Source organism: Motacilla alba, chromosome 1A (assembly GCF_015832195.1).
Source record: "Motacilla alba alba isolate MOTALB_02 chromosome 1A, Motacilla_alba_V1.0_pri, whole genome shotgun sequence".
Lineage (NCBI taxonomy): Eukaryota > Metazoa > Chordata > Aves > Passeriformes > Motacillidae > Motacilla > Motacilla alba.
In genome coordinates this window covers 428,002-447,597 of record NC_052031.1, presented here as the reverse complement: position 1 = coordinate 447,597, position 19,596 = coordinate 428,002, and the positions used below count along the sequence as shown (strand labels likewise).

At 65.9% G+C, this 19,596-nt stretch overlaps 1 protein-coding gene across 6 annotated transcripts in view; it reads left to right on the top strand.

Annotated features, from left to right (window-relative positions):
* Positions 1-17,950, top strand: part of SBF1 (SET binding factor 1) — a 72,080-nt gene extending 54,130 nt beyond the window's left edge. For 2 of the 6 annotated variants that reach the window (XM_038154483.1, XM_038154482.1), the window contains 26 exons: positions 309-421; positions 1,128-1,277; positions 1,369-1,437; positions 1,883-2,041; positions 2,937-3,196; positions 3,845-4,017; positions 4,492-4,565; positions 4,651-4,846; positions 5,485-5,612; positions 6,131-6,306; positions 8,039-8,178; positions 8,482-8,689; positions 9,713-9,909; positions 10,358-10,495; positions 12,974-13,158; positions 13,656-13,832; positions 14,272-14,373; positions 14,445-14,630; positions 14,914-15,040; positions 15,117-15,247; positions 15,763-15,996; positions 16,154-16,264; positions 16,554-16,765; positions 16,894-16,981; positions 17,092-17,223; positions 17,336-17,950. In XM_038154483.1, coding sequence (XP_038010411.1) covers positions 309-421; positions 1,128-1,277; positions 1,369-1,437; positions 1,883-2,041; positions 2,937-3,196; positions 3,845-4,017; positions 4,492-4,565; positions 4,651-4,846; positions 5,485-5,612; positions 6,131-6,306; positions 8,039-8,178; positions 8,482-8,689; positions 9,713-9,909; positions 10,358-10,495; positions 12,974-13,158; positions 13,656-13,832; positions 14,272-14,373; positions 14,445-14,630; positions 14,914-15,040; positions 15,117-15,247; positions 15,763-15,996; positions 16,154-16,264; positions 16,554-16,765; positions 16,894-16,981; positions 17,092-17,223; positions 17,336-17,434 — 3,965 coding nt within the window. In that variant the 3' untranslated portion in view covers positions 17,435-17,950. Of the gene's footprint in view, positions 1-308; positions 422-1,127; positions 1,278-1,368; positions 1,438-1,882; positions 2,042-2,936; positions 3,197-3,844; positions 4,018-4,491; positions 4,566-4,650; positions 4,847-5,484; positions 5,613-6,130; positions 6,307-8,038; positions 8,179-8,481; positions 8,690-9,712; positions 9,910-10,357; positions 10,496-11,502; positions 11,599-12,341; positions 12,420-12,973; positions 13,159-13,655; positions 13,833-14,271; positions 14,374-14,444; positions 14,631-14,913; positions 15,041-15,116; positions 15,248-15,762; positions 15,997-16,153; positions 16,265-16,553; positions 16,766-16,893; positions 16,982-17,091; positions 17,224-17,335 lie in introns of all 6 variants that reach the window. The other 4 variants (XM_038154480.1, XM_038154478.1, XM_038154484.1 and 1 more) reach the window with 4 other exon arrangements.
* Positions 17,951-19,596: the final 1,646 nt, after the last annotated feature.

The following is a 19,596-nucleotide window of genomic DNA, read 5'->3' as shown; positions in this document are numbered from 1 at the left end:
GCTGGACGCCATGGTGTCCTTGGGACCCCCATTGATGTGTGGGGGTCAGGGAGACCCTGCTTTGGGGGGCTGTTGGTGCCCTTGGGACACCCCATGGGTAGGTGGGGCACAGGAGGACCCTGTTCTGGGTCACACCACAGGAGTAAAACGTGGAGAAACGGCAGCACTGACCCCCTTGAGGTCTCAGCTCCCCAGGGGCTCCCAACACCCGCCAAGGCCCCGTGGTGACGGGGAGCGGGGGGACACGGTGTCCCCACCAGGGTGCCAGTCCCACCCTGCCCACACTGACCAGGGTCTGTTCCATCCAGCTGCCATCCTGGAGCGCAACGGGAACGCCCTGGCCAACAGCGCCCGGCGCCTGGAGGTGGTCAGGAACTGCATCTCCTACGTCTTCGAGAACAAGATGCTGGAGGCCAAAAAGGTGAGGGAGGCTGGGGATGCGGGGCCAGTGACCTCTGTGGATGGAGAGGACATTCCCTGTCCTGTGCCCACGTCCTGCTGCTTGGCTTAGGGTCAAAAAGTTGTGGAATCACGGAGTTACTGAGGTTGGAAAATTCCTCTGAGCCCATCGGGTCCAACTATCCCCAGCACTGCCAAGGTCACCACTGGCCCTGTCCCCAAGTGCCACATCCACACGGCCTTGAAATCCCTCCAGGGATGGGCACTCCAAACCTCCCTGGGCAGCTGTGCCGGTGCCTGACCACCCTTTCCATGGGGAAATTCCTGCTGATGTCCCCCCTGAGCCTTCGCTGGCCCAGCTTGAATCTCTTCCCTCTCCTGCTGTCCCTGTTCCCTGGAGCAGAGCCCCACTCCCACCTCAGTAACCGGCCATGGAGCCGTTTGGACTGGCATTCCCTCTGGGACCATCAAGTCCCACCATTCCCCAGCGCTGCCATGCCACCACTGACAGTGACGTATCCCCTCCTGGCGTTCCTGGGGTTTTTCCTGGTGGCTCCACACCAGCTCAATCCATTGCTCCATCTCCCTGGCTCCTCCCCTCCTCCCTGGCCACCCCTGGGATTGTGCCCTGCTTTGCCTCCGTGTCCGAGCGCGTCGCGCGGCGCTGGCGCGGGAGCAGGGCTGCCCGGGCCCTGTGCTGTCCCACGCCACCAGCCCCGTTCCCGCAGCTGTTCCCGGCCGTGCTGCGCGCCATGAAGGGCCGGGCGGCGCGGCACTGCCTGACGCAGGAGCTGCACCTGCACGTGCAGCAGAACCGCGCCGTGCTGGACCACCAGCAGTTCGACTTCGTCATCCGCATGATGAACTGCTGCCTCCAGGTATGGCGGGGCTGGGGGGGCTCCTTCTTCCCGTGGGACGCGGCAGGGGTCAGCCTGGGGATGTCCCCTGGTCACCCCGCTCCTTCCCCAGGACTGCACGGCCATGGACGAGCACGGCATCGCCGCCGCCCTGCTGCCGCTGGTCACCGCCTTCTGCAGGGTGAGTGACCGCAGCGTCCCCACCCTGGAGCCCTCAGGGTCCCCCCAGGTGGCAGAGGCCGCAGCGGGTGTCCCCTCGGGGCTTGTCAGCCTACGGCTCCTGCCCAGAACGTTCCACCCAGCCCAGAGTGGCCCGAGGCTCCCAGGGAGGCTGGAACACCTGCGGGAAGGGGGTTGCTCTGGAATGCCAGCTTGATCCCCTGGTCAGGCTGGGCTGGGCTGAGCCTCTGGGCTCTGGGTGGGCTCTGAGCAAGAGAATTTTCAGGGAGTGCTGGAGGAGCTCTGGTGCAGACATCCCTCCTGCTGCCCAGGGCTTTCCCAGTGGCGGGCTGGAGGAGCAGGGACACCCGAGTGGAGAGCTCAGCACAAAGGCTGTGTGGACCTTTTCCACATCCTTCCCCTCCTTTGGGGAGCTCCAGATGGACCTTTTCCACCTCCTTCCACAGAAACTGAGCCCTGGCATCACCCAGTTCGCCTACAGCTGCGTGCAGGAGCACGTGGTGTGGACCAACATCCAGTTCTGGGAGGCCATGTTCTACTGCGACGTCCAGAACCACATCCGGGCCCTCTACCTGGACAGCGCCGAGGAGAACCACGCGGAGCAGGTGGGAGGTGGCCCAGGAGAGCTCTTCCCAAAGGGCTGGAGCTCATCATGGACTTCTAGGATTATGGAATGAGTTGGGTGGGAACCCCAGAGCCCCTGCAGTGCCACCCCGCCATGGCAGGGACACCTGCCAGTGTCCCAGGCTGCTCTGGCAATTCCAGCCCAGCTGCCTGTTCTGGGCAGCCTGCTCAGCTGAGGACGAGGGGTGCACCCCAGCTGTGGGAGATGCCTGTGTGTCTGTCCATGCACAGCCCCATCCCACTCCCCTGCCTGTGTGTCTGTCCATGCACAGCCCCATCCCTGTCCCCTGTCTGTGTGTCTGTCCATGCACAGCCCCATCCCACTCCCCTGCCTGTGTGTCTGTCCATGCACAGCCCCATCCCTGTCCCCTGTCTGTGTGTCTGTCCATGCACAGCCCCATCCCTGTCCCCTGTCTGTGTGTCTGTCCATGCACAGCCCCATCCCTCTCCCCTGTCTGTGTGTCTGTCCATGCACACAGCCCCATCCCTGTCCCCTGTCTGTGTGTCTGTCCATGCACAGCCCCATCCCACTCCCCTGCCTGTGTGTCTGTCCATGCACAGCCCCATCCCTCTCCCCTGTCTGTGTGTCTGTCCATGCACAGCCCCATCCCTCTCCCGTCTGTGGGTCTGTCCATGCACACAGCCCCATCCCTGTCCCCTGTCTGTGTGTCTGTCCATGCACAGCCCCATCCCACTCCCCTGCCTGTGTGTCTGTCCATGCACAGCCCCATCCCTCTCCCCTGTCTGTGTGTCTGTCCATGCACACAGCCCCATCCCTGTCCCCTGCCCGTGGGTCTGTCCATGCACACAGCCCCATCCCTGTCCCCTGTCTGTGTGTCTGTCCATGCACAGCCCCATCCCTCTCCCCTGCCCCAGGAGAGCGCGGAGGAGCCGCCGGAGGCCAAGTCGGCGCTGGAGATCGCGTCGGAGCAGCTGCGGCTGTGGCCCACCATGAGCCGGGAGAAGCAGCAGGAGCTGATCCAGAAGGAGGAGAGCACGGTGTTCAGCCAGGCCATCCACTACGCCAACAGGATGAGCTACCTGCTGCTGCCCCTGGACACCAGCAAGAACCGCCTGCTCCGCAGCTCCGGCCTGGGCGACGTGGAGAGCGTCAGCAACAGCTTCGTCACCAACAGGTGCTGGGGACACCGGGGTGACCCCAGCTGGGACAGAGCTCGTGGGGTGTGCCAGGCTGCTGTCAGGGAAAGATGGCCCTGCTCGCTGTGCAGGGTTGGACCCCTGTGAGGGTTCTTTCCAATCCCAGCCGTGCCGGGATTCCAGGATCATGTCAGGATTGAGGCGGACTGTGGTGCCCAGGGGGGTTTCTGGGAGTGGGAGCTCTGCTGGGTCCATGCTGGGAGCGGGAGCAGTCTTGGACTCCTGTCAGGAGTGGGAGGGAGCTTTCCAGGGCCTCTGCCAGGAGTGGGAGCTCTCCTGGTATCATATCAGGAGTAGGAACTCTCCTGTGTTCCTGTGAGGAGTGGGAGCTCTCCTGGGTCTGTATCAGCACTGGGAGCTCTGCTTATCATATCAGGAGTAGGAAATCTCCAGTGTTCCTAAGAGGAGTGGGAGCTTTCCCGGCTTTTTCCAGGAGTAAGAGCTTTCCTGGGTTTCTGTCACGAATGGGAGCTCTCCTGGGTCTGTGAGAGCTCCCAGGTCTGACACAGACCCAGGAGAGCTCCCCTGGGACCGTATGAGGAGTGGGAGCTCTCCCGGCTCCGTGCAGGGAGTGGCCCCTGGCCGGGGCTCTCCTGGGCTGACCCTTCCCCGTTTCCCTCGGGAAGCATCGCGGGCAGCGTGGCCGAGAGCTACGACACCGAGAGCGGCTTCGAGGACGCCGAGAGCTCGGATGTGGCCAACTCCGTGGTGAGGTTCATCAACCGCTTCGTGGACAAGGTGTGCACCGAGAGCGGCGTCACCAACGAGCACCTCAAGGGGCTGCACGTCATGATCCCGGGTGAGGACCCCGGGGTGGCCACGGGACCCTGCAGCGAGCAGCGGGAGAGGGCAGGCGGGGTTTGGGAAAGGCAGGGTGGGGTTTGAGCGGGGCAGGATGAGATTTGGGCAGGACAGGTGGGATTTGGGCAGTGTCCGGGTGGCATTCGAGCAGGGATGGGGTGGGATTCGGGCAGGACAGGTGGGGTTTGGGTAGGACAGGTGGGATTCGGGCAGGGACAGGTGGGATTTGGGCAGGGCAGGTGGGATTTGGGCAGGGACACAGGTGGGATTCGGGCAGGACAGGTGGGATTCGGGCAGTGTCCGGGTGGCATTCGAGCAGGGATGGGGTGGGATTCGGGCAGGACAGGTGGGGTTTGGGTAGGACAGGTGGGATTCGGGCAGGGACAGGTGGGATTTGGGCAGGACAGGGTGGGATTTGGGCAAGGACACAGGTGGGATTCGGGCAGGGCAGGACTCACCCCCTGTCCCACAGACATCGTGCAGATGCACATCGAGACCCTGGATGCCGTGCACAGGGAGAGCAAGAGGCTTCCTCCCATCCAGAAGGTAGGGATGCCCTGCTGGGCTGGGAGCAGGGCCGGGGGGGCTGTGAGACCCTTCCACGGGCCTGAGCCCCCCGTTGTTCCCCCAGCCAAAGCTGCTGCGGCCCACCCTGCTGCTGGGGGAGGAGTGTGTGATGGAGGGGCTCCGCGTGTACCTGATGCCGGACGGGCGCGAGGAGGGGGCCGGGGGCAGCATTGGGGGGCCCCCCCTGCTCCCCGCAGAGGGGGCCGTGTTCCTCACCACCTACAGGATCATCTTCAAGGGAACCCCCACGGACCCCCTGGGTGAGGGGCTGCGGCCGCGGGAGAGGGGGGGTCCCTCGGGGCAGGGGAGAGGGTTGGGGTCCCTGGGGATCAGAGGGAGGGTTGGGGAGGCTTAGGGAGGAGGGAGCTAGTCAGTGATTCCTGGGGAGCAGGGGGGAGGGTTGGGGATGCTTAGGGAAGAGGGAGCTGGTCAGTGATCCCTGGAGGTCAAGGGGTTGGTTGGTCAGTGATCCTGGGGAGCAGGGGGGAGGGTTGGGGATCCCTGGGGAGCAGGGAGCTGGTCAGTAATCCTGGGGATCAGGGTTGGTGATCCTGGGGATCAGGGGGCTGGTCAGTGATCCATGGGGAGCAGGAGCTGGTCAGTGATCCTGGGGAGCAGGGGGCTGGTCAGTGATCCTGGGGAGCAGGGTTGGTGATCCCTGGGGATCAGGATTGTTGATCCCTGGGGATCAGGGTTGGTGATCTTGGGGATCAGGGTTGGTGATCCCTGGGGAGCAGGGTTGGTGATCCCTGGGGAGCAGGGTTGGTTGTTTCTGGCTGCTGTGTCCCCTGGAGCCATGTCCATGGTGGGACTGACACCGGGGGTGGCCTGGGGTGGCCTGGCCTTGCCCGGGGGCCGGGGCAGGGATGGAACTGACCCCTTCCTGTCCCGTGTCCAGTGGGGGAGCAGGTGGTGATCCGGTCCTTCCCCATCGCCTCGCTGACCAAAGAGAAGAAGATCAGTATCCAGGCCCAGGCGGATCAGTTCATCCAGGAGGGGTTGCAGCTGCGCTCCTGCACGTTCCAGGTGGGACCCCGGGCTGGGAGAGAGCTCCCAAACCTGCCGGGCACGGGGACAGCCAGGAGCAGGAGGGGAGACTGCAGGGGAAAGGGAACGGGGCAGGGGAAAGGGAATGGGGCAGGGGAAAGGGAACGGGGCAGGGGAAAGGGAACGGGACAGGGGAAAGGGAACGGGGCCAGGGAAAGGGAACGGGACAGGGGAAAGGGAACGGGGCAGGGGAAAGGGAACGGGGCCGGGGAAAGGGAATGGGGCAGGAGAAAGGGAACGGGACAGGGGGAAGGGAATAGGAGAGGGGAAAGGGAACGGGGCAGCAGAAAAGGAATGGGACAGAGTAAAGGGAATGGTACAGCAGAAAGGGAATAGGAGGGTGGAAAGGGAATGGTACAGCGCAGGGAGAGGCAGGGCAGCCTCTCAGTCCAGCCTGGGTCCCTGGTGCTCCTGGGTGGATCCAAGCTCTGCCCTGGTCCATGGGAAGGGCTGTCCCTGACCTGACCCTGCTGTCACCCCCCACCTGTGCCCCCCAGCTGCTGAAGATCGCCTTTGACGAGGAGGTGGCCTCGGACAGCGCCGAGATCTTCCGGAAGCACCTGCACAAGCTGCGCTACCCCCAGCACGTGCGCGGCACCTTCGCCTTCACCGTGGGCCAGTCCCCCAAGCAGGCCATGCAGCCCAAGGCCAAGGAGAAGAACCCCTCGCTCAGGTACCTGTGCCAGGAGAGGGATCACACCTGGATGTGCCTCATCCTCTGGGACTCGCCCTCCTGTCCCTGCTGCGGCAGAGCCACCGGGCTGGGGGCACTCTGGGAAGGGGACACGGCGAGCTGAGCCCTCCTTGCTCAGGCCCATCCTGGTGCAGGGCTTGCGTTGCTGGAGATCACAGAACCCCTAGGCTTGGAAAAGCCCTGTGGGACAATGACTGCAGCCATTCCCAGCACTGCCCGCGTCCCCAAGTGCCACATCCACACAGCTCTTAAAGCCCTGCGGGGATGGGGACCCCACCCCTGTGCCAGGCTGCACAGCCCTTTCCAGGAGGAATTTCCCCAAAATCCCCCCAGACCCTCCCCTGGGCCAGCCTGAGGCTGTGCCCTCTCCTCCTGTCCCTGTTCCCTGGGGCACAGCCCGACCCCCCGGCTGTCCCCTCCTGGCAGGAGCTGTGGAGCCCAAAGAGCTGCAGATGTCCCCTGTCCTGCAGTGTCCCCAGCCCCACAGTCACACTGGGAAGGACGGGTCACCCTGGGAAGTGGGAGCTTGTTGCAGTGGCATCCCTTGCCTGAGGAGGTGTCCCACAGGAGGGGTTCCAATGGCCTGCGTGGCCCAGGGACACAGTGCTGCAGTGCTGGGTGACTTGGGGACACAGTGCTCCTGCTTTGGGTAGCTCAGGGACACAGTGCTGCAGTGCTGGGTGACTTGGGGACACAGTGCTCCTGCTCTGGGTGGCCCAGGGACACAGTGCTGCAGTGCTGGGTGACTGGAGGACACAGTGCTCCTGCTCTGGGTGGCCCAGGGACACAGTGCTGCGGTGCTGGGTGACTTGGGGACACAGTGCTCCTGCTTTGGGTAGCTCAGGGACACAGTGCTGCAGTGCTGGGTGACTGGAGGACACAGTGCTCCTGCTCTGGGTGGCCCAGGGACACAGTGCTGCGGTGCTGGGTGACTTGGGGACACAGTGCTCGTGCTCTGGGTGGCCCAGGGACACAGTGCTGCAGTGCTGGGTGACTTGGGGACACAGTGCTCGTGCTCTGGGTGGCCCAGGGACACAGTGCTGCAGTGCTGGGTGACTGGGGGACATGGCCCTGCAGCGCTGGGTGACTTGAGGACACGTTATTCCTGCACTGGGTGACTCGAGGACACTGATTTTGCACAGGGTGTCTCAGAGATAGTGCTGGGTGACTTGGGGACATGGTCTTGCAGCACTGGGTGACTCAGGGACATTGTCCTGCAGCATTGGGTGACTTGGGGACACAGTCCTTCAGTGCTGATTGACTGGGCAGCATTGTCTTGTAGTGCTGGGTGACTTGGGGACATTGTCCTGCAGCACCGGCTGCAGCCCTGAGCCCAGGCTTGGCTGGCAGTGTCTCTGCCGTGGATCCCCAGTGTGGATCCCTCCCTGCCATGCTGATCCCAGTAGATCCCCATGTCCCTGTGGTGGATCCCCAGGTCCCTGTGCTGGATCCCTGTCTCTTGCTGTGATTTGGAGCCTCCCCTGGGATGAGCTGGAGCTCTGCCTGTGGCAGCTCTGATCCAGAGGGTGGGGCACTGCCCCATCCCACCTCCCCAGCTCCCCAAATCCCTTGGGAATGGCAGGAGCTGGGGCTCCTGCAGACCCAAGGCGCTGGCAGGTGACACCAGTGACCGCCAGGGCTGAGGGCTGCTCGTGGCCCTGGCTGCCTGGGTGACAGCGTTGTCCCTCTGTGCCCTTGCCCGCGCGCCCAGGACGCTGTCCAAGAACCTGGTGAAGAACGCCAAGAGGACGATCGGCCGGCAGTACGTGACCCGCAAGAAGTACACGCCGCCCGCCTGGGAGCAGCGGGGCAGCCAGCACTTCCCCGAGGACAACGAGGACGAGATCTCAGGTTGGGAATGTCCCTGGGGAGGCCAGGGAGCAGTGGCACCCGGGAGAAGTCCTGGTGTCCCTGCGGTGGGAGCAGGGTGGGAGCACGTCCCGGTTGCCGGTGCTGCCGCAGCCCTTGGCTGCTGGTGGGGCCAGGCAGAGAGCCCAGCGGGGAGGGAGGGCTTGGGCTGGCTGGAGACTCTCCTGGGGCTGATGGGTGACGGCAGCGGGGTGGGACACTGCTCCGACCCATCCATCCCCTCCTGCCGCTCTGGGACACCGCCTGCGTGCACCGAGGCGTCCCAGCCCCGCCGTGTCCCCGCAGTGTCGGAGGAGCTGGACAGGAGCACCCTGACGCCCAGCAGCACCATGAGGCCGTCGGAGAAGATGACCATGACGCACGTGGTGGAGCGCGCCTGCTGCCGCGACTACCAGCGCCTGGGGCTGGGCACGCTGAGCAGCAGCCTGACCCGCTCCAAGAACGAGCCCTTCCGCATCTCCACCGTCAACCGCATGTACGCCATCTGCCGCAGGTGAGCCCGCCCGGGGCACGGAGCCCCGCGGATCCCGGCGGATCCCGGCATCACCGGGACACCCAGAGCCACCGGGATCAGTAAACCCTCCCCTGGCGCCAGCGTGGCTTTGTCCTTGGCCAGCCCAGTCCCAGCCTGCACCCCCCCACAACCTTCTCACACTTCAAGCCAACGTTCATTGGCTCTAAGTTGCCCAGTGCTCTTCATTAATCCCTGTTCTGCCCTCTGTTGATTATTGATTTCTCCCTTCCCATGGTTAGTCTGAATTTTCCAGTGTTTTTATCTTGTTTTTCCTGCACGGGGAGTTTCCAGCACTGAGGCTGAAATGTCTTTGTTGGTGTTTCCTTTGTCTTCATTTACTCCATTGTGTCCTTGGGGGGCCATGAATCCTGGTCATCCTGGTCACCCCATCATGTTCTTGGATGACCACGAGTCCTGGTCACTCCATTGTGTCCTTGGATCACCACGAGTCCTGGTCATTCCACTGTGTCCTTGGATGACCACGAGTCCTGGTCACTCCATTGTGTCCTTGGATCACCACGAGTCCTGGTCATTCCACTGTGTCCTTGGATGACCACGAGTCCTGGTCACCCCATCATGTTCTTGGATGACCACAAGTCCTGGTCACCCCATTGTGTCCTTGGATGACCACGAGTCCTGGTCACCCCATTGTGTCCTTGGATGACCACGAGTCCTGGTCACTCCATTGTGTCCTTGGATGACCACGAGTCCTGGTCACTCCATTGTGTCCTTGGATGACTGTGAGCCCTGGTGACTCCCTGGTGTCCTTGGAGGGCCATGGCTCCCAGGTGTCCAGCCTTTAACTCCCTCGGGCTTTGTTGAGTGCAGCCTGTCAGGGCTGGTTTTAGCCAGCTCGGAGTTGTGATCTGGTGGTCCGAGGAGCAGTCGGGTGTGTGGGGAAGGGTGCTCAGGGCTGGCTCCAGAGTCGCCGCTCAGCATTAATGACAGCAGGAACGCAGCCGGCTCAGGAGAGCCGTGCCATGCCGGGGTTTGTGTCCGCAGCTACCCCGGGCTGCTGATCGTGCCGCAGAGCATCCAGGACAACACCATCCAGCGGATCTCGCGCTGCTACCGCCAGAGCCGCTTCCCCGTGGTGTGCTGGAGGAACTCCCGCACCAAGGCCGTGCTCCTGCGCTCCGGGGGCCTCCACGGCAAGGGCGTCGTCGGCCTCTTCAAGTCCCAGAACGCCCCGACCCCAGGTGACCCTCCCACCCTGGCTGGGACACGGAGCTGGGGCTGTGGGATCGCCCCTGGCTCTGGACAGTGACACTCAGGGGTCCTCTGGGTCGGGGTGGTGACACTCAGGGGTCCCCTCGCTCAGGTGGTGATGCTTTGGGGTCTCTGGCTCTGGGGTGACACTGAGCTGTCCCCTGGCTCTGGGGTGGTGACACTCAGGGGTCTTCCTGGCTTGAGGCAGTGATACCTGGGGGTCTCCAGGATCCAGGCGGTGACACTTTGGGGTCTCCAGCTCCGTGCGGTGTGTTTGGGAGTCCCCTGTCTCTGGGGGGTGGCACTAAGGGGACTCCCCAGCTCCAGGCGGTGACGCTCGGGGGTCTCCCAGCTCTGGGTGGTTACCCTCAGAGGTGTCCTGGTTCCGGGTGGTGACAGCCTGGGTGTATCCAGGTGACGCTCTGGTGTCCCCTGCAGGCCCCTCGCAGGCGGACTCCACGAGCCTGGAGCAGGAGAAGTACCTGCAGGCCGTCATCAACTCCATGCCCCACTACTCGGACGCCGGCGGGCGCAACACCCTCAGCGGCTTCACCTCGGCTCACATGAGCAGTGCAGGTGAGGGGACACAGGGGAGGGGGCACAGGTGGGCTCCTGCCAGCCCCGGCTCCTGCTCTGCATCCCAAGGGAGCTGATCTCCGGGCTCCCGCATCCCGGGAGGCAGCACAGCCTCCCCAGAGCCCCCAGCTCCAGCTGGGTCTCCCTGGCTGCGGGTGGGGATGGGCTTTGGGACATCTGGTGTCCCTGGAGCTGGGAGTCCTGGGAGCTTTGGGGATCCCAGTGTCCCTGGAGCTGAGAGTGCTGGGAGCCAAAGCCTGTGCTGGGATCTGGGCACTGTCCAGGGCCCGGTGGGGACAGACCCTTCCCACCAGGATCTCAGCACTGCGTGTCCCCCATGCGTGGTGCCGGGGTCAGTCTGGGGACCCCCGGTAAGTCTGTGCCCAGCTGTCCCTTGCCAGCCAGACCTTCCCAACTGTCCCATCCCAGCTGTCCCGTCCCCGCTGGCCCTTCCTGCAGGGCAGAGCTCCATCCCACCCCGCCACACTCTGGTGCCATCCATGCTGTCCCGGTGCCATCCATCCTGTCCCGGTGCCATCCGTGCTGTCCCGGTGCCATCCGTCCTGTCCCGGTGCCATCCGTCCTGTCCCATCGTCCCACCCATCATCACTGTGGACACATCAGGGGCTGGGGGCTCCCTGATCCTGAAGGCAGAGATCTTCCCAGCAGCCCCTCCGAGGCCTTTCCCCGCTGCGAGGGGACGTGTCCAGAGCGCGGCCGGAGCAGGGGGCTCAGCCCGGCTCTGAGGGGCCCGGGTGACTGGCAGGGCTGGCACAGGGTGGCCCCACCGTGGGCCGGGGGCCGAGCCCCTCCTGCAGGGCTGCCCCGGGCACTGGTTTTCCGTGGCTCCAGCTGGACGCTGCTTCCCGAGCTGGCTTTGCATTCCCGGGGTTCCGCTTGCTGCCGCTTCCTCCCGGCCCCTGCCCCGGCTCCGCGGGGCCTCGGGAGCCCGGCGGGGCCTCGGAGCCCAGCGGGGCCTCGGAGCTGACCTTCTCTTGGTGCTGCAGATTTCTCCGACAAGAGGCAGCAGCCTAAGCTGGGATCGCTCATGAAGCAGGTGATGGGAGGGAAGGACGAAGGGCCTGGGACTTTGAGCCGCGGAGGTGAGGACGGGGCGGGGGCGCTGCCTGGGGGCCTCGCCGAGACCCCCAGCCCCGGGCAGCTCTCGTAGAGTAGATGCTTCTCTGGGGGGAGCAGGTGATCCCCTGGGGAGAGCGGATGATTCCTGGGCAAGAGCAGGTGATCCCTTAGGAAGAGCAGGTGATGATTCCCTGGGGAGAGCAGGTGATTCCTTAGGCAAGATCAGGTAATGATTCCTTGGGAAGATCAGGTGATTCCCTGGGAAAAGCAGGTGATTCCTTGGGAAGATCAGGTGATTCCCTGGGAAGAGCAGGTGATGATCCCCTGGGGAGAGCAGGTGATGATTCCCTGGGAAGAGCAGGTGATTCCTTAGGAAGAGCAGGTGATTGCTGGGCAAGAGCAGGTGATTCCTTGGGAAAAGCAGGTGATGATCCCCTGGGAAGAGCAGGTGATTCCTTAGGAAGAGCAGGTGATGATCCCCTGGGAAGAGCAGGTGATGATTCCTTAGAAAGAGCAGGTGATGATTCCCTGGGGAGAGCAGGTGATGATTCTCTGGGAAAAGCAGGTGATTCCTTAGGAAGAACAGGTGATGATCTCCTGGGAAGAGCAGGTGATGATTCCCTGGGAAGAGCAGGTGTTCCCCTGAGCCGCAGCCTCAGGGAGGGAGGGAGGGTCCGGCCCCAGCCCCGGCGCCATCGCCTCCATCCCATTCCCCGTCCGTGGCTCCGTGTCCCTTGCTGAGGTCACTTTCGTCCTGTGCCCCCAGGGCTGGGTCACAGAGCCAGGGTCATCACCCTGTCCACCCCCAAGTGCGCGTCGCCGAAGGGCCGCGAGACGCCCCGAGGTACGGAAGCGCCCGAGCCGGCCGGCTGTGACTGACCACTGACCCCCCACTCACTCACTGCTCACTCCCACCCCCTGCCCCTCACCACTAACGCCCAGTAACCCCAGTAACCCCGAGCCCCCCAGGTGTGCCACGGGCACGGTAAGTACCGGGCAGCCTCGCCAGGTTTGCTTTGGGCTCCTGGGCCTCTGCGGTGCCGGGCGGTGCTGCCGGGGCGGGGCGCAGCTGGTGGCAGGGCTGTGGAGCAGGTGACAGGGCTGTGGAGCAGGTGGCAGGGCTGTGGTGCGGGTGGCAGGTCTCGGTGACGCTGGAGAGGGGTGTGACAGTGCCAGCGACGAGACACGGAGCCAGCCAGCGGGGTCGGAATCCAGCGGGCAGGAATCCCCGCAGCGCCCAGAGGGACAAGGAGCCAAAGCAAACCTGGTGCCCAGCACCTCCCTGGCATGTGCCCCCCGGGCCGGGCTGCGGGGACGGCTCGGCCCCCCGGCTGGGGACGTGGGGCCGGCGCAGCCCCCGAGCCCCGGCCCCGCCCTGACCCGGTCCCGGTCCCGCAGGGAAGTGGGGCAGCATCCGCGCCAGCGGCCGCATGAGCAGCTACGCCCTGAACGTGGAGATCGGGTCCCGCCTGGCGGGGAAGGACCTGCTGGGGACACAGCACAACGGGACCCCCGCCGAGCCCTCCTTCCTGCGGCAGCACCGCGCCTCGCTCTACATCATCGGCGACAAGTCCCAGCTGAAGGTGACACGCCCTGCACCGCCACCTCGGGGGAGGGACGGAGCTGGGAATGGAGCCCCAGCAGGGCTGGGGGAGCTGGGCAGGGGCTGAGCCTGGAGCAGAGGAGGCTCACGGGGACCTTGTGGCTCTGCACAAGTCCCTGCCAGGAGGGGACAGCCGGGGGGGTCGGGCTGTGCCCAGGGAGCAGGGACAGGAGGAGAGGGAGCGGCCTCAGGCTGGGCCAGGGCAGCTCAGGGTGGAATCAGCAGCAATTTCCCCATGGAAAGGGGTCAGGCCTTGGCAGGGGCTGCCCAGGAGCTTTGGGGTGCCCATCCCTGCTGAGATTTCAAAGCTGTGTGGATGTGGCACTTGGGGATGGGGCCAGTGGTGGCCTTGGCAGTGCTGGGAACAGTTGGACTCCGAGGTCTCCGAGGGCTTTTCCAATCCAAAGCACTCTGATGCCGAGGGTGGCAGTGGCTCAGGCCACCCAGGGCAGCCCAGGCCGTGCTGTCCCTCGGCAGGGCGTGAAGCCGGACCCGCTGCAGCACTGGGAGGTGGTGCCCATCGAGGTGTTCGACGTGCGCCAGGTCAAGGCCAGCTTCAAGAAGCTGATGAAGGCCTGCGTGCCCGGCTGCCCCTCCAGCGACCCCAGCGTGGCCTACCTGCGCTCCCTGGAGGAGTCGGAGTGGCTGTCCCAGGTCAGTCACCCGCAGCCAGGGCCTGGCCCTGCCCTCCCCTGGGGCTCTGAGCGAGGATGGGCTCCAGTGCCCCGTGCAGAGCAGCACTGGGACACCCTGGGGACACGCAGCGGGGTGTGAGGGACAGGGGTGGGACAATCCAGAGCTCAGCTCCGTGGTGCTGGACAGAGCTGCCAGCCAGGAATGCCGGGCTGTGCTCCAGAGGGGCTGGGCCAGGGCAGTGCCAGGATGGAGCAGAGGCAGTGGCCCAGGGGCACTGGTCCAGTGTGGAGCCGTGGGAGGGGTGAGGGTCCCCTGTCCCTGCCGCTGCCGCCGTGTCCGAGCACAGGGTGGTGGCCCCTGTGGCCCCCGAGTGTCCCTTCTAGAGAAGGGGGCAGTGCCCCCACACCCAGCCCAGGGACTCCCTGTGCCCTCCTCACTCGTGGCCCTGCCCTGGCAGATCCACAAGATCCTGCAGATCTCGGTGCTGGTGGTGGAGCTGCTGGACACGGGCTCGTCCGTGCTGGTCAGTCTGGAGGACGGCTGGGACATCACCACCCAGGTGAGAGCCCGGCGCCGGCCGCGGCGGCCCCGCGCTGTCCCCGCAGCCCCTGGAGCTCCCTGTTCCCGCAGGTGGTGTCCCTGGTGCAGCTCCTGTCCGACCCCTACTACCGGACGCTGGAGGGCTTCCGGCTGCTGGTGGAGAAGGAGTGGCTGTCCTTCGGCCACCGCTTCAGCCACCGCGGCGCCCAGACCCTGGCGGGGCAGAGCAGCGGCTTCGCCCCCATCTTCCTCCAGTTCCTGGACTGCGTGCACCAGGTGAGCCCCGGGACCTGGGCCGGGGGACCCCCGAGTGACCGGGGGGACCCCTGAGTGCCCCCCGGTCCGTGAGTGTCCAGTGGGACCCCCAGCACCCAGAGGGACCCCTCAGTGCCTACTGGAACCCCCAAGTGTCCACTGGGACCCCTGAGTGCCCTCTGAGCACCCGGCGGGAGCCCCCCGGTCTGCAGCAGGACCCCCCAGCCCTGGGAGTGCCCCGGGGCAGGCGGGGGGCCCAGCCCAGCCCGCGTGTGCGTCCCAGCCGTCCCGGGGCTCTCCGCAGATCCACCTGCAGTTCCCCATGGAGTTCGAGTTCAGCCAGTACTACCTGAAGTTCCTCAGCTACCACTACATTTCCAACCGCTTCCGGACATTCCTGCTGGACTCGGACTACGAGCGCATCGAGCTGGGTGAGCGCGGCGTGCGGGGCCAGGGGTAGCACCTGCCCCTGCCCGCGTCACACCCGGCGTCCCCTCTGTCCCCCAGGGCTCCTGTACGAGGAGAAGGGCGAGCGGAAGGGCCAGCAGGTCTCCAAATCCATCTGGGATTACATCGACCGCCTCAACAAGAAAGCTCCCATCTTCTTCAACTACCTGTACGCGCCTGAGGACGGGGAGGTGAGAGCTGGGGGCACCTGGAGGGGACTGGGAGCACCCCGGGATCCTCCCTGCAGGAGCGGCTGGAGCTGGGATTTGTCCACTGGGGAGGGACCTCAGAGCCCCTGCAGTGCCACCCTGCCATGACAGGGCCACCTGCCAGTGTCCCAGGCTGCTCCAGCCCCAGTGTCCAGCCTGGCCTGGGGCACTGCAGGGATGCAGGGGCAGCCCCAGCTGCTCTGGCAATTCCAGCCCAGCCAGGAATTCCTCATGGCCAAGATCCCATCCATGGCTGCCCTCTGGCACTGGCAGCCATTCCCTGGGTGCTGTCCCTGCAGGCCTTGTCCCCAGTCCCTCTGCAGCTCTCCTGGAGCCCCTGCAGGCCCTGCCAGGGGCTCGGAGCTCTGCCTGGAGCCGTTCCCTCTCCAGGCTGGACGCTCCCATCTCCCCATGTGGACTCGCTGTCCCCTTGGTCTGGCTGGGAATGTCCAGCCCGGCCCCGGTCCCTTCCTGAGCCGCCCCCGCCCCTCCCGCAGGTGCTGAGGCCGTACAGCAACATCTCCAACCTGAAGGTGTGGGATTATTACACGGAGGAGACGCTGTCCGAGGGCCCCCCGTACGACTGGGAGCTGGCACAGGGGCAGCCGGAGCCGGCGGAGGAGCCGGATCGCCAGGACACGGCGGCCCCGCAGAGCAAGCGCCGCATCATCTGGCCCTGCTACGACAACCGCAGCCGCGTGGAGCCCGACGCCATCTCCAAGCTGCTCGAGGTGGGCGTCGCTGCCCCGGGACGGCACCCGGCAGAGCCCCGGCACGGGGACAGGGACAGGGACAGCCCCCGGGACAGGGACAGCTGCCCCGGCACAGGGACAGCGGCCCCAGGGGGTTTGTGCCCTCCGCGGCTGATGCTGGAATTCCCCCCCACAGGAGTTGCACAACCTGGAGATGGAGCTGGGGCAGGTCCCGGAGCGCTGGAAGGACACGTGGGACAAGGTGAAAGCGTCCCAGCGCACGGAGGGGCGGCAGGAGGGCAACAGGGTAGGTGATGGGGTGACGGGGCTGTGCCAGGCGCTGTCACAGGATGTGACAGGGTGTGACGGTGTGTGACAGGGTGTGGGCGGAGCTGTGGCAAGGGCTGCGATGGGGCTGTGATGGTGTGACAGGGTGTGGCAGGGGCTGTGACAGGACCGTGACAGAGGTGTGACAGGGCATGGCAGGCTGGTGCTGCTTCTGGGTGCTGCTGCTGTGCTTCTGACGGTTGTGCTGCTGCTTCTGCTGCTGCTGGAGCTCAGCCCCAGCCCCCCCTCACGCTGTCCCTGTCCCGCAGACCCCCAGCTCCCTGCTGATGTCATCGGGGCTGTCCCACCACCGGCGCTCGCTGGGCGTGTACCTGCAGGAGAGCGGGGTGGGCTCCACGCTCAACCTCAGCCTGGACAGCGACACCAGCAGCACCTCCACCCCGTCCAGCGGGAAGCCGGGCGGCCGCCGCAGCACCTCCACCCTCTACAGCCAGTTCCAGATGTCCGAGAGCGAGAACAGGCAGGCGGGGCTGGGCGTGGGCTGGGCGTGGTGGCAGCAGGAGGGGGGTCCCCCCCGGGGGGCAGGACGTGGGTCCCGGTGGGTTTCCATCCCTGACCCCGCTGTCCCGGCCCCTTCCTGCCCCGCAGATCCTACGAGGGGTCTCTGTACAAGAAAGGCGCCTTCATGAAACCCTGGAAGTCTCGGTGGTTTGTGCTGGATAAAACAAAACATCAGGTACCGGGTGGGCTCCGGAGTCTGTCCTGTCTGTCCTGTCTGTCCTGTCCCTCTGTCCCCATCCCGTCCCACCCCGTCCCGTGCCCGCCCTGAGCGCGGCTCTCCCGCAGCTGCGGTACTACGACAGCCGGATGGACACGGAGTGCAAGGGCGTCATCGACCTGGCCGAGGTGGAGTCCATCACCCCGGGGACCCCCACCATGGGGGCCCCCAAGACGGTGGATGAGAAAGCTTTCTTCGACGTGAGTGTCCCCAGGGGCTGGCTCTGGGCAGCTCCGGTCGCTCCGGGCTCCAACTGCGGCCCTGGAGCGCTGCCCGGGCGCGGCCCTCAGCCCCTCCTCTCTCTGCCCGCAGCTGAAGACGACGAAACGAGTTTACAATTTCTGCGCCCAGGACGTGCAGCTGGCCCAGCAGTGGATCGACCGCATCCAGAGCTGCCTGTCGGACGCGTGAGCCCGGCTCAGCGGAGCCGCAATTCCAGGCACGGCTGCCGGGCCCGCAGCGGGAGCAGAGGCAGCGCCGGGCTCCGGGCCGAGCCCGGGACTGAGGGAGAGGAGGAGCGGCCCTTCCTCCCGCCCGCCGGGCAGGACGGGCGTGTCCGGGCTGGGGTGGCGCAGGGAGGGATTCCTCGCGTTGAAGCGGGCGGGGGCCCCGGCCCGCCCCCGGCCCCGTCTGAGCCGTGTCGTGACCCCGTGTCCTCCGTGTGCCCCAGCCCCGCTCCGGCTCCCTGGGCAGAGGGTCCTGCACCCCCCACCCCCACCCCCCGCTGCTCGGGAGGCAGAGCTGCCCCCTCGTCCTGCCCCCCGCATGTCTGCCAGAGCCCCCCGCAACCTGCCCTGCCCCTCCCGGCCTGGGAGCGAGTCCTGGGCTCCACTCCCGCCCCGCCGGAGCCGGGACCCGGGACCTGCAGCTCGGGATGGCGGAGGGGACAGAGCCCGGCAGCTCGGGATGGCGGAGGGGACAGAGCCCTGCAGCTCAGGGATGGCGGAGGGGACAGAGCCCTGCAGCTCGGGATGGCAGAGGGGACGGAGCCCTGCATCTCAGGGATGGCAGAGGGGACAGAGCCCTGCAGCTCAGGGAGGGCAGAAGGGACGGAGCCCTGCAGCTCAGGGCATGGCAGAGGGGACAGGGGGACAGCGTGGAGCACCGGGACCATCCCGTGTCGTGTCCCAGCCTGGAGCCGCTCCCAGCTGTGCGCAGGAACGGGAATGCTGGGAATGTTGGGATGCTGCAGGTGCTGGCTCCGTGTCCCTGGGGGGGTGTGGCCGTGGCAGGAGGCTCCTGGGGCTGTGGCCCGGGGGTCCCTGTCCTGCTGGGGTCCCTGTGCTGGCAGGGACAGTCTCTGCCTCCAGGCTGGCTGTCCCGGGGGGCACATTCCCTGCGGGCGGTGCCAAATGCTGCAGCCTCCTGGGTGCCCCTCTGTCCCCTCCCGGGGGGTGGGGACCAGACCAGCCCCGGGATGAGGGTCCCCTCTGGCTGAAGCCACGCGGGCTGGGACAGGGCTGGGGCAGTGGCCCTGCAAGTGCCACCTGGTCTCTGCAGGCTCTCCTTTGCACAGGTCACACACCCCCACCCCCTCAGGGCTCTCCTCCCTCCAACCCCCCCCGGGTGCCCCCTTTGTGCTCTGCCTGTGCCCAGCCCAGGGGGCCCAGGGGAGCAGCTCCTGTCCCTGTCCCAGCCCTGCTGTCCCTGTCCCTGTCCCCCTGTCCCTGTCCCAGCCCCCCTGTCCCTGTCCCCCTGTCCCTGTCCCAGCCCCGCTGTCCCTGTCCCTGTCCCAGCCCCGCTGTCCCTGTCCCAGTCCCGCTGTCCCTGTCCCAGCCCCACTGTCCCTGTTCCCCTGTCCCTGTCCCTGTCCCAGCCCCGCTGTCCCTGTCCCAGCCCTGCTGTCCCTGTCCCAGCCCCGCTGTCCCCCGCTGCTGCTGCCCCTCGGTGTGGGGGTGGCTCTCGGTACCGAACGGCTCCTGCCGCCCCCCCGTCCCCGCCCTGGTGTGAACTGGGGGCTCGGCGTGGGGGGCCCCAGAGGGCACCGTGGGGTCACAGGGCCCCACTGCCGCCCGGGACCCCCCAGCACCCCCAGGACTGACCCCCCCAGCTCCGCCGGCCCCTCCACCCGTCTCGTTTTTACAGTGCAGCGTTTTATTTCGGCGCAGAGCTCTTTGTACAGTCGCCCCGTTCCTCTGCACCCCCCGGCTGCGCAGGTGTCACACGGAGGTTTTGTAACTTACCCCAGCAGTTGTAGATTATTGAAGTTTCTGTACATTGTGTCAAACATGCAGAGTCCTTGTATTGTATTTGTGCCTAGAGGAAAAGGTTATTCTATAAAGAGAAAACTAACGAATTTAATAAAAAAATTAATATGAGAGACGCTCCTTTTGCCTTGCTGAGCGCCGGGACGCAGGGCAGAGCCTCGGGCCAGCACGGGACGGGCTCCGGGGATCCTGGCACAGGAACCTCTGCTCTGTCCCGCCCGCTCCTGCTCCAGCTGCCACCGCTCCGGCCCCACAGGAGCAGAGGGAGCGGCCTCCGGCTGGGCCAGCAGGAATCTCCCCATGGAAAGGGCTCAGGCCTTGGCTGGGGCTGCCCGGGGGTTTGGGGTGCCCATCCCTGGAGGTGTC